Genomic DNA, 12,520 nt, shown 5'->3' with positions numbered 1-12,520 from the left:
TCCAGGAACATAAGGGAGGAAGGCTGAGGTGAGAAATTTCGGTCCTTTCCCCATCAGGCACTTGTGAATTGTACACAGGATTTTGAATTTGGTCCGCAGTCGCACTGGCAGCCAGTGAAGTTCTGTCAGTAATGGCCGGGAGGGGGTCCTAGATGGAGCATTCATGACTAACCTCGCGGCCGTATTCTGGACCACCTGAAGTTTGTTAAATTGGCCTTCATTAGCTGACAAAAGAAGGCCATTACAGTAGTCCAGTCTACTAACGATCAGAGCCTGGACCAAGGTCTTTCTGTGGTGATCTGGGAGAAAAGGAAACACCCTTCTCAGCAAAGAAATGACCCCGAAACAGGTGCCAGCAACCTGGTTGACGTGTTCTTTAAAGGTCAGAGACTGATCAAACAGCACTCCCAGATTTCTTATGGTCTGTTTGGGAATAGGGGCAGGTCCTAGTTCAAGCGGCCACCACTCATTGGACCATAGTGTTACTGCTTCCCCATAGAGTACAACCTCTGTTTTGGTCACGTTGCACTGCAAGCAGTTATTTGCCATCCATCTGGAGACTGCCCTCATGCCTTCTGCGAAAGTTCTTTGTAAAGCAGGAGAGAAGGTCTTAAAAGGGAACAGAAGTTGGGTGTCGTCGGCGTAGGACACCGGTATAAACCCAAAGGATCTCACCAAGTCAGCCAGGGGGGCCACGTACACATTAAACAATGTGGGGCTTAGGCATGAGCCCTGTGGCACACCCCTGGTGAGCTCCCTAGCGATGGATTTATGGGAGCCCAATCGGACTTCCTGAGAGCGACCCGAAAGAAAGCTCGCCATCCAGGACAGGGCTGTACCTCCCAGTCCTATCTCTCTCAGCCGACAGAGAAGCAAATCGTGAGACACCGTATCGAAGGCAGCGGATAAGTCCAATAGCACCAGAATCATTGACCCTCCACTATCCAGCGTCATCCTGATGTTATTGGTGACGGCCAGTAGGGCGGATTCGGTGCTATGGTTGGGCCTAAACCCAGATTGTGAGGGGTCTAGGCCACCCGCTGTCTCGATATAGTTGGAAAGGTGGGTGTTCACGTGCTTCTCTGTTAACTTGCCGATGTAGGGCAGGAGAGAGATAGGTCGGAGGTTAGATAAGTCCGTCCAGGGTAGGGTCGCCTTCTTCCGGATAGGGTTTACTACCGCAGTCTTCCATTCCATGGGGACTTGGCCTTTAGCCAGGGAGGTGTTAATGACTGCCTGGATCGAGGGGCCTAAGATGGAAATCAAAGGGGCCACCATTTTGGCAGGAAGGAGGTCGCTGGGGGAACCAGTTTTCATATGGCCAATAAGTGTTGCCAGATTTAGATCTGTGACGGGGGGAATGACAGACAGGGAATTTGTGACCTGAGTGCCGATTTTAGCTTCAAGAGAGGGTGTAGTAGCCCCACCCTTAGAGGTTAAAATTTTGTTATAAATCAAATTTATTTTTTCCTCAAAAAACTCAGAGATTTCGTCACAGAGTGGTTGAGAAGCATCATCGGTACTTTCAGTGGCTGTGGGTTTAATAAAATTTTTTAAAATTTTAAATAGTTCGCGCGGGCAGTTCCCTGCCTCCTCCAGTTGCGCGGAGAGGTGGACTTTCCTGGCTAGTTTTATATTTTTGTAGTAAGCTGACTGAGCCACGTGAAAGGCTTCCCTGGCCTCTTCATTTTTTGAAGTTCTCCAGAATGCTTGAATCCTGATGGTGCAATGAGCAAGGGACTCACATCTGAGTATACCCTTCCACGCTTATGGTGGACAAAATGATTCAGAAAAGGGGGTGGTGATGAACAGAGTGCCTGAATTAAGCAGACCACTCTTACCCAGTCCAAAGATCAGGGCTTGATCCATCACCGTTTTTTAGCTCACTGCACCATCCCAGCTCAGAACTTGGCTATATGCAAATTAGTCTGTTCCTGTCCCAGTGCATGATGGGAACAGGGCAAACCAAACTACCAAGCCAATTCTTATACTGGGAAGGAAACAAGCTTCCGGGGACCGGTTTCTGCCATTTCAGGCGTCGTCGGCCCGGCTTGCTTGAATCCTGATGGTGCAATGAGCAAGGGACTCACATCTGAGTATACCCTTCCACGCTTATGGTGGACAAAATGATTCAGAAAAGGGGGTGGTGATGAACAGAGTGCCTGAATTAAGCAGACCACTCTTACCCAGTCCAAAGATCAGGGCTTGATCCATCACCGTTTTTTAGCTCACTGCACCATCCCAGCTCAGAACTTGGCTATATGCAAATTAGTCTGTTCCTGTCCCAGTGCATGATGGGAACAGGGCAAACCAAACTACCAAGCCAATTCTTATACTGGGAAGGAAACAAGCTTCCGGGGACCGGTTTCTGCCATTTCAGGCGTTGTCGGCCCGGCTTGCTTGAATCCTGATGGTGCAATGAGCAAGGGACTCACATCTGAGTATACCCTTCCACGCTTATGGTGGACAAAATGATTCAGAAAAGGGGGTGGTGATGAACAGAGTGCCTGAATTAAGCAGACCACTCTTACCCAGTCCAAAGATCAGGGCTTGATCCATCACCGTTTTTTAGCTCACTGCACCATCCCAGCTCAGAACTTGGCTATATGCAAATTAGTATGTTCCTGTCCCAGTGCATGATGGGAACAGGGCAAACCAAACTACCAAGCCAATTCTTATACTGGGAAGGAAACAAGCTTCCGGGGACCGGTTTCTGCCATTTCAGGCGTCGTCGACCCGGCTTGCTTGAATCCTGATGGTGCAATGAGCAAGGGACTCACATCTGAGTATACCCTTCCACGCTTATGGTGGACAAAATGATTCAGAAAAGGGGGTGGTGATGAACAGAGTGCCTGAATTAAGCAGACCACTCTTACCCAGTCCAAAGATCAGGGCTTGATCCATCACCGTTTTTTAGCTCACTGCACCATCCCAGCTCAGAACTTGGCTATATGCAAATTAGTCTGTTCCTGTCCCAGTGCATGATGGGAACAGGGCAAACCAAACTACCAAGCCAATTCTTATACTGGGAAGGAAACAAGCTTCCGGGGACCGGTTTCTGCCATTTCAGGCGTCGTCGGCCCGGCTTGCTTGAATCCTGATGGTGCAATGAGCAAGGGACTCACATCTGAGTATACCCTCCCACGCTTGTGGTGGACAAAATGATTCAGAAAAGGGGGTGGTGATGAACAGAGTGCCTGAATTAAGCAGACCACTCTTACCCAGTCCAAAGATCAGGGCTTGATCCATCACCGTTTTTTAGCTCACTGCACCATCCCAGCTCAGAACTTGGCTATATGCAAATTAGTCTGTTCCTGTCCCAGTGCATGATGGGAACAGGGCAAACCAAACTACCAAGCCAATTCTTATACTGGGAAGGAAACAAGCTTCCGGGGACCGGTTTCTGCCATTTCAGGCGTCGTCCGCCCGGCTTGCTTGAATCCTGATGGTGCAATGAGCAAGGGACTCACATCTGAGTATACCCTTCCACGCTTATGGTGGACAAAATGATTCAGAAAAGGGGGTGGTGATGAACACTAGCAGCCCGTCCCGACGTTGTCCGGGTATGAGATAGAATGTGTGTAATGTGTGTATTTGGCAAGGGCAATTTATTTTAAAATCTCGCAGTAGACAACATTTTTTGTTTCATTAGAATAGGGACAGAGAAGGCCCAGCTGCAGCCCTGGTTGATGTTGGCAGGCGCGTGTAATTGGTGTAGTGATCCGCCGCCTGAGGCCGGCTACAGCCCTGGTTGATGTTAGCAGGCGTGTGTAATGTCGTTGAATGAGAGAGTTATCAGCCGCGGGTAAATCCGTTTAATGAGAGAGTTGAGTGACAGCGAGTTGGAGAGGCTGTAGTAATTGTCCGCGCAGACACGCTCATTTGTGTGTTCCCCCGCTTGAGGCCCAGATGCAGGCCTGTTTGATGTTAGCAGGCGTGTGTTCCCCCGCTTGAGGCCCAGCTGCAGCCCTGGTTGATGTTATCAGGCGCGTGTAATTAGTGTACTGATCCGCCGCCTGAGCCCGGCTAGAGCCCTGGTTGATGGTAGCAGGCGCGTGTAATTTTGTTGAATGAGAGAGTTCAGTAACAGCGCGCAGGGGAGACTGCAGTAACGTTACTTACCAGGCCTCCAGGTGAACGCGTTTGTCACGCCCCCAGCACACGGCCACAGCAGACGATCTTCTGATTAATGTACGACCCACATGGCATGAAGGGCGGAACGTAGCACACGCCCCCAGCGTTTCTCACGCCCCCAGTGTGCCCCTTGATGCGGCGCAATTGCGTTCACATGGCATGAAAGCTGGAAACACGCCCCCAGCGTTTCTCACGCCCCCAGCATGTCACGCCCCCAGCGTGCCCCTTGATGCTGCGCAGCAACGTAATTGGCGCTTGTATGTACGACTCACATGGCATGAAGGGCGGACACACGCCCCCAGCGTTTGTCACGTCCACAGCCCACAATGTGATGGCCGTACCACACGACCCCAGCGTTAGTCACGCCCCCAGCCCACGCCCACAGCACAACGCAGATACGCCCACAAGGGACTACTTTGCTGGCACCGTTCTTTTACCTTTTAAATGTATAGAGGAGTTGGCCTAACGGCTAAGGCGCTCAACCTCGGACCTGGGGATCTGGGTTCGAGTCTTGGTAACAACGCCAAACATCCTGTGATTCTGGGAAAATCACTTAATCTCCCCGTGCCTAACAAAAATGAATGTGTGTCCTCATGTAACGTAACTGGTGCTATGTAAAGCGCTCTGATACCTGATTCAGTTCGGGTCAAGTTCGCGCTATATAAAACTCTGCAAAAAAATATATATATATATATATGGTGGCCGTCTGCATAGCCTATGTCCTTCTGCTGCAACTGCCCTTTCCAACGCTGTATTGGGTGTTGTGATTGGTGCTGTGGTTCCTGAGATTACCCGCCTCAAAGGTTTGGGCTCTCTCATCATAATATTAGTATGGACTGGCCGTAGGAAGAGTGTAACAAAGAGAGCCCATGCGCAAACATCATTTTCAGAGGCCTGGCATAAACAGGCTCTGTGATGCTTACAGTTCACTATAATAAGCCGCCCCTAGCATAGTCAGAGCCTTGGTACAGTCTGATGCCTCATACTATCAGTGTCTTGGTATCGTCAGAGCTCTGGTGTGTTTAAAACCCTGCCAGAGCCTGATCTGTGGTTTGCCAGGGCCAGGTATACTCAGATAATTGTAAGTATAGGACTGCCCCATAACCTGACCCCAACAGAATCTAAACCGGGTATCTTTAGATCTGGGCCCGAAGCGGAACCATGACATAACCACTACCCGGGAATACTCAGATCCTGTTATAAATAAAAGCCTTTAGTAATCAGAGCACTGCCATAATCCGAGCCAGGCTGCATTCAGAGCCATTATATATTTAGAATATAGACAGCCCTACATACTTAGAAAAGTGGAATCCTGCCAGCCCTGCATAAGGAGAGCCCAGGCATATCTGGAGCCCTGGCATATTTAAAGTGCTCGTAGAAAGGGAGCCTGCCTGTAAACATAGCCCTATCACATACAGCTCACTGGCGTACAGATCAGTCTGTAATATGCAGTGGTATGCCCTTGCATATTAAATATCAGTAGGCCTACACTGTTACCACATTGTAAAAGCATCATTGGCCAAAGTATGCTAAAAGAATATGGAATACGTGTCTAACTAACCAATCAAATGATGTTTGTGAGATGCACAAACATCTCTTCTATTTGGTTTACTGCACAAAGAAGAGAAATGTGGGAATATGAAATGACAGCACATCTCACTTCTACTGATTTAAAGTTGTGTTGCAAAACACCATTATGGAAATGGAGTCATCATCCCGCATTACATCAAAGACATACTGCGGCACGTTACCACCAGCGAAAGTTAGTTCATAACTGCATGCAGAAAAACATGTGGTAACATAGGGGTAGATGTATCAACATACCCCTTTGCGATTTCTAAATAGTGATTTTTAAGGAATCGCTATTTTGAAATCGCAAAATGGGATGTATGTAAGAAATCGCAATTTTTTAGCGATTTCTTAATCTTCCTTATTTGCAAATTCGCAATTTGCGAATTTGTAATTAAGGAATAATTTCCGATTCATTCCTATGGGCCAGGAGGCCCATAGGAATGATTGTGAAATGAATCTCAATTTGCGATTCGCAATTTGCGAAACGCAAATGGAGAATCATTTCAAGGGTGCAGGGGTGTCTCAAGGACACCCTGCTGCACCCCTGAAATGTACATGTGTGTGCATATGGCGCACATACATGCCCTATGGGCATGTGTGTGCGTCACATGCCACCTTCAAAAATGCCAAATTGTGCATTTTTTAAAGAATTCGCAAATTACCATCAACTACAAGTTGGTGGTAATTTGCGATTTCTTAACCAAAATTCGCAATTCAAAAATGCTACATACATAGCATTTAAGGAATCGCAAAATTGCGATTCCTTACATGCTATGGCAAAATAAGGAATCGCACATTTTTGAGATTCCTTAATTTGCGAATTTTTGATGCATGCCAAAACATGCAAATAGACCGTTTGCGATTTGCAAAGGCTTGATACATCTAGGCCATAATCACCACAAGAGATTTCTACTTATAGGTACAAACCCTACATTCAGGGCTCTACCCTGCCTCTTGACAGCAGTAGCGTTATTGCCACATTGAGGTTATCATCCTCTTGATTTAGCACGTAAGAATATTGTGCTAAATGATCTGTCCCAAGAAAAATGCTTTTCGGATGTGCACTTTTCTCTTTTCCTTAGTGTAAGCATGTGTTTTTCAGTTGTGATATAACTTGTTTCTTCTTTTCTGGCAGATCGAATTTAATGGGCACCAAATTCACAGTTTTCGACAATGGAGCCAATCCTGACAAAGCCAATGCCGATTGGTCGAACGTGCGCCAGGAGTTGGCCGCAATTGCATATGTAAGTCAGCGACTGACAATATTTTTGAAAGGTATTTGATATAGCAAGGGCTAAGAATCATTGCACAAAGGAGCAGCTCTGCCCTGTGTAGATGATATTTTTAGCAGGGCTGCACAGTGTGGCCATGTTGAGATCCCATTAAAGAAACTAAGACCTGTGATTTGGAGGTGGGAGCAACATTTGGGACAGACAAACGCGATAAAGTTCTTTTTACGTATCTACTCTACATATATTTTCAGTTGAAGTTGTCACTCTTTGCGGGACCTGAAATAAATAAAAACCTGGATGGCTGAATAGTTGGAACCTAATGTGGGGAAAAATATGCAACTGTTTTCGACAACAAAATCAATATCAATAGACACTGGTCATCCTGTAAATGCAGACCACCTTTACCAAGACACGGGTAAAGATTAAGAACCTTGTGGTTTGACTGGACCCCGCTCTTTCTGTTGACCCCGGGCCATTTATGTAGTTACCAATAGCATGGTCCACCTGTCTTGTCTCCAGATAGCCAAAAACTATCTGCCAAGTACTCTGATTGGAGCTTTTGTACATTTTAGGCTGGATTACTGTCATCGACGACATCTGGGTCTTCTTAAGGCTAGACTCATGCAAACAGAGGGTGTGCAAAAGGCAGGGTGTTTGCCTGGGCCCATAACTTAACAAAAGAGGCCCTCTAACACCCATCATTCAGAACCTCCACTGCCAGTCGAAGCCAGAATCCAAGTTAAATGCCTCTGTTTATATCACAGTTGTGTCAATGAGCTGCCCTAGATAACTCGAGGGACAGAATTCATTATTACTTACTAACCAGGTCTTTGAAATCTAGGGCTTAATATCTTCTCTTCCCTTGACCATGGGTGGACGTCGGCCGGAATCAGTGGGATTTAGTCTTAAGACCTTTCTCCTCTTGGCCATTAGTGGACATCCACTGGCATCAGTGGGATGCCGCCCTGGGAACTCTCTTCTCACTACCGTGGGTGGAAGTCAGCTGTGGACATCTGCACTGAAAGTGCATTGCGGAGTCCTGAGTATGAAATAGGGCTGGTCCTAAGCCCAGGATACATCTTATTTTTGTTGTTGATTGGGCTATTGAGTACAAGACTGGCTCTAGGGTGGTAAGATCTGTGCCAATGCACTGGGCGCTGACTTAGGGGGGCAGGGAGGTGCCGTGTTTTCAAGTACAATGTGGTTTTAAAACCACCTGCTGCAGCGTTCCTTGCCTCCAGCAATTTTCAGGCATAAATACAAAATGTCAAGATAACTCCAGTGATAGATGGACCTGCTGCAGAGAGATCGGAGTTTTCTCTAGTGGAAGTTTTGATTCATCATAAAGTAGCACAGGAGGTTAAAATGCCTGCTGCAAAGCACCTGTGCCATGCAGATTACATTACGAAGTGCATACAATGTAAATAGGTCAGTGTGTTACTGCTTCTGTCATAGAGCCCCTTTTGGTACTTGCATTTTATACGTTTAAATCCTAATATAGAACAGTGAGCTATTAACTACCATCTAAGAGCTGCATGCAAACTGCAAGGTATAGATTAGAGGTTATGATTTTCCCCAGTCTTTAATTATCCTAATTTTGCAAAAAGGGTTTACTTGGGTTGGAATAAATTTTTATTAGTAAAGCCAACCCTCAACCATGGTGTTACATTTTAAATTCTGAGTGTTTGCTTCTCCAGACCAAGCACTCTTAAACTATCCTACCTACCAGTAGGGGATGACTTGTGACTCCTACACATTGTAGTCCTCTTTCTGATGTAACATTTCATATACACTGATTTACACACTTATGATTCATTGTCTATGTGTTATGTGTATTTGATGTAAAGTGCTTTGACAATTTACACTGATATGAGTGGCACTATAAAACAAAAGAAATGCACAAGAAAGTGTGTGGTTATGGAGGCTTGGGGAGCACAGTTACAAGGTGGTAGTGAGGAAATCTGTGGAGAAGGAGGTTTTTGGAGGGCACCAACTAACATTGTCGCACCAGGCCCCACCAGCCAGCCAGCCCTGCTTGATTACATAACCACCTCTGATTGTATAGTTGAAATGTCTAATTGTGACTGTCTGGTCAAGTGAAGTGTCTGAACTTCAATGGTTGCACTACTGAAATAGCTCACTGTCATTGATTGGACCATGGAAAAAACAACTCCTACTTTATAAACCTCATTAATCCCCTGACTCTCTTTTCCTCCTGTCTCCATCCTACTTTCCTTCCCTTTTTCTCTCCTCACTCTTCTTAGAGATTCTCCCTTTCTCTTCCCCTTTTCTCTCTCCACGAATATTACCATCCTCTATCTTCTGGATCACTGACATAATATCGATAACAATAATATAGAATTACACAAATATCGAAGTTAAAATATCGAATACAAAAATATCGACTTCCTATCTACAAACAAGTAAGTACAAAAATATCGAATAAAAAATATAGTTTAAAAAAATATAGTTAGTCAAAATATCGATTTTTTTAAATATCTTATAAATATTTTAAAATTAATAAAATATTAAAAATAGTTAACTAAAATATACTTAAGAATACTTAAATAACCTTAAAATTATTAAATAATTAATTTAAGTTATTAAAAAAATACAATTTTGTTTTTTAAAACATCTATATATATATTAACATAATATTAAGAAAAAAAGATATAATATCTTTACTGTAGGATAGCGTAGGGGTAAAAATTACTATTCCCACTCCAGTGAGTGCAACAGTAGCGAAAGCGTTGGATAGCGTAGGGGTAAAAAGTAGCATTCCCACTCCAGAGAGTGCAACAGTAGGGAAAGCGTTGGATAGCGTAGGGGTAAAAATTACTATTCCCACTCCAGTGAGTGCAACAGTAGGGAAAGCGTTGGATAGCATAGGGGCAACAATTACTATTCCCACTCCAGTGAGTGCAACAGTAGGGAAAGCGTTGGATAGCATAGGGATAAAAATTACTATTCCCACTCCAGAGAGTGCAACAGTAGGGAAAGCGTTGGATAGCGTAGAGTTAAAAATTACTATTCTCACTCCAGTGAGTGCAACAGTAGGGAAAGTAAATACTTCATATATTAATTAAAAATATTTATATATTAATACCAATTACTAATTAATTACAAATAATTACCAATTTAATATAATATAATAATCAATTAAAAATACAAATAAAAATTGATTATTAAAAAATCATGACCTATTAATACAAATTAACAATTAACAATTAATTAATTATCAATTTGAAAAATAATTAACAATTAATTCAAAATAAATACCAATAAATAAATTAAAAAATGTAATTAATTACAATTAAATTACTTCCCACCCTATAAACCCACAACCCGCTACAGAAAATAAATTAATAACATTAACATAACTATCAATAAATCAATTAATACAAATTAATTACCAATTATAATTTAATTAATTACCAATTAAAAATTAATTAACAAATAATTCAAGATGAATACCAATAAATAAATTAAAACATTTAATCAATTATAATTAAATTACTTCCCACCCTATTCCCCTATACACCCACAACCTGCTACAGAAAATAAATTAATAAAATTAACATAATTATCAATTAATAAATTAAGCTAAATTAATGACCAATTATAATTTCATTAATTACCAATTAAAAATTAATTAACAATTAATTCAATATAAATACAAATGAATAAAATATTTAATTAATTATAATTAAATTACTTCCCACCCTATTCCCCAATAAACCCACAACCCGCTACAGAATTAAATTACGCAAAAATTAAATACCATAAAATTCATTACTTAAAATAAATTATAAATAAATATACTTTTCACACATATACTAACATAAACACTTTAAAAAAAATTATATTATTAAAAAATCTATATATTTAATATCTATATTATATACTTCAATATTCTGACTTTCTATATTTATGTAAATCGATATTAACTTATTTACCTCAAATTCGATATTTTTGTTGTCTATATTTGTCCATTCGATATTTTGTCCATTCTATATTTTAACTTCGATATTACTGCAATTCTATATTTTTGACTCGCTATTTTGACTTTATACCCTCTCTTCTATATGTGTTAGCCTTCTTCTCCCCAACATTTTCTTAATCTAAATGTTCCACCTTCATCTTTTCATTCTCGCAAATCTATATCTTTCTTTGCTTCTCTCTCTATCTTCCATGACCTTACACCAGTTCTTTCGCCAGCATCCTTTTTCTGACCCCTTTCGCTTTGTTGTTCCTTATCTTTCCATATCTTCTCCTACTTTTATCCAACTGTTTCCTGTACTTAATATTTTCACCATTTTCTTTTAAATCTGTTCTTTTTTCTTTCTTCTCCATTCTTCCTTTTTTCTCTGCCATCTCCTCTCAAATTCTTCCATCCTACAAACCCTTGTTGCCAGACCCCATGTTCTTTGTTTAAATCATGTAGAGCCGGTCAGCTGTAATCTGTTTGCAACCAGTAGATGGCAGGCAGGATACCTTTCCGCTCCTAGGCCCCTGTGCTACTGCACCTTTGCACCACTGATAGCTACAGCCCTGAGAAAGACTGTGGAAAAGACTCTGTTTGGAAGGAGACAGTGTTTTTGACAGGGCAGAGGTCATTAAACCAAGCCACACTTCAGCGTGGCTCAGCTCCCATTGGACGCTAGGCAGGACTGTTCAGCTGAAATGCACTTTTGCATCAGGGCAAGGCTTCTTTCGGCCGTCCAATGTTGGGATCCCCCTCAGACAAGCTTCAACAGTGTAGTCTTTTTTCAGTATGGCAGGGCTTCTTTAACACACTAACAAGCAAATAGGGTTTGCTGTTTTAAAAAATGTCTATGCCTATCAAAATCTGCAGTCTGACTTTCTCAGTCAAGGCTGCCATACCTTAGCCTGTCACTAGAGGTTCCTCAAGTTCGACACAAGGGCTTTCTATAGAAGATAGGGTTGGTAGATGAGGCATCATAGGTAGGTATGCAAGATAGGAATTTGGAATGTTCAGTATAATAGGTTGGCCGGTATGATAAGTAAGATCTGGTAGGAAGGTATCGTTGGTAGGTAGGTGTGGTAGGTTTGTTTGACAGGTAGAGTAGGATATGATAGGTCAGGTGGACGGTATGGTAGGCTAGATGCAGTAGCTGTGTTATGTTAGATAGAGTAGGTTAAGTAAAGTACATATAGTAGGTAGTGGTAAGGTGTGTATGGGATGCTAGGTATCATAAGTAGGTAGGCATGGTAAGTAAGTAGGCTTGGTAGGTATGGTGAGTAGATATGATAGTTTATGTATTGTAGGTTAGGCATGGTAGTTAGTTTAGGTAGGTACGGAAGGGATGGTAGGCTACGATGGGGGCATGATAGGTTAGGTACGGTAGATTAAGTATGGTAGGTAGGCATATAGGTAGGTATGGCTGGTTGGTATGGTAAGTTAAGAATGTGGGTCTAGTAGGTTAGTTGTGGTAACCTGGCATGATAGGTACGAATGGTAGATTATGTATGGTAGTTTAGGTATGGTAAGGAATAATAATTGTGTTTGATATTTAAAAGTTTGCACTGTTAAAGGATTTTCCAGACATCTTTTTTAATTA

At 42.7% G+C, this 12,520-nt stretch overlaps 1 protein-coding gene across 1 annotated transcript in view; it reads left to right on the top strand.

The window, feature by feature from the left end:
- Positions 1-12,520, top strand: part of TULP1 (TUB like protein 1) — a 301,815-nt gene that overhangs the window by 198,510 nt on the left and 90,785 nt on the right. The window contains exon 10 of the mRNA XM_078640531.1: positions 6,842-6,950. Coding sequence (XP_078496657.1) covers positions 6,842-6,950 — 109 coding nt within the window. The remainder of the gene's footprint in view (positions 1-6,841; positions 6,951-12,520) is intronic.

Source organism: Lissotriton helveticus, chromosome 5_1 (genome assembly GCF_964261635.1).
Source record: "Lissotriton helveticus chromosome 5_1, aLisHel1.1, whole genome shotgun sequence".
In the NCBI taxonomy this organism is placed as follows: domain Eukaryota; kingdom Metazoa; phylum Chordata; class Amphibia; order Caudata; family Salamandridae; genus Lissotriton; species Lissotriton helveticus.
The sequence above is the reverse complement of the archived record's forward strand: the minus strand, read 5'-3'. Positions and strand labels throughout refer to the sequence as shown.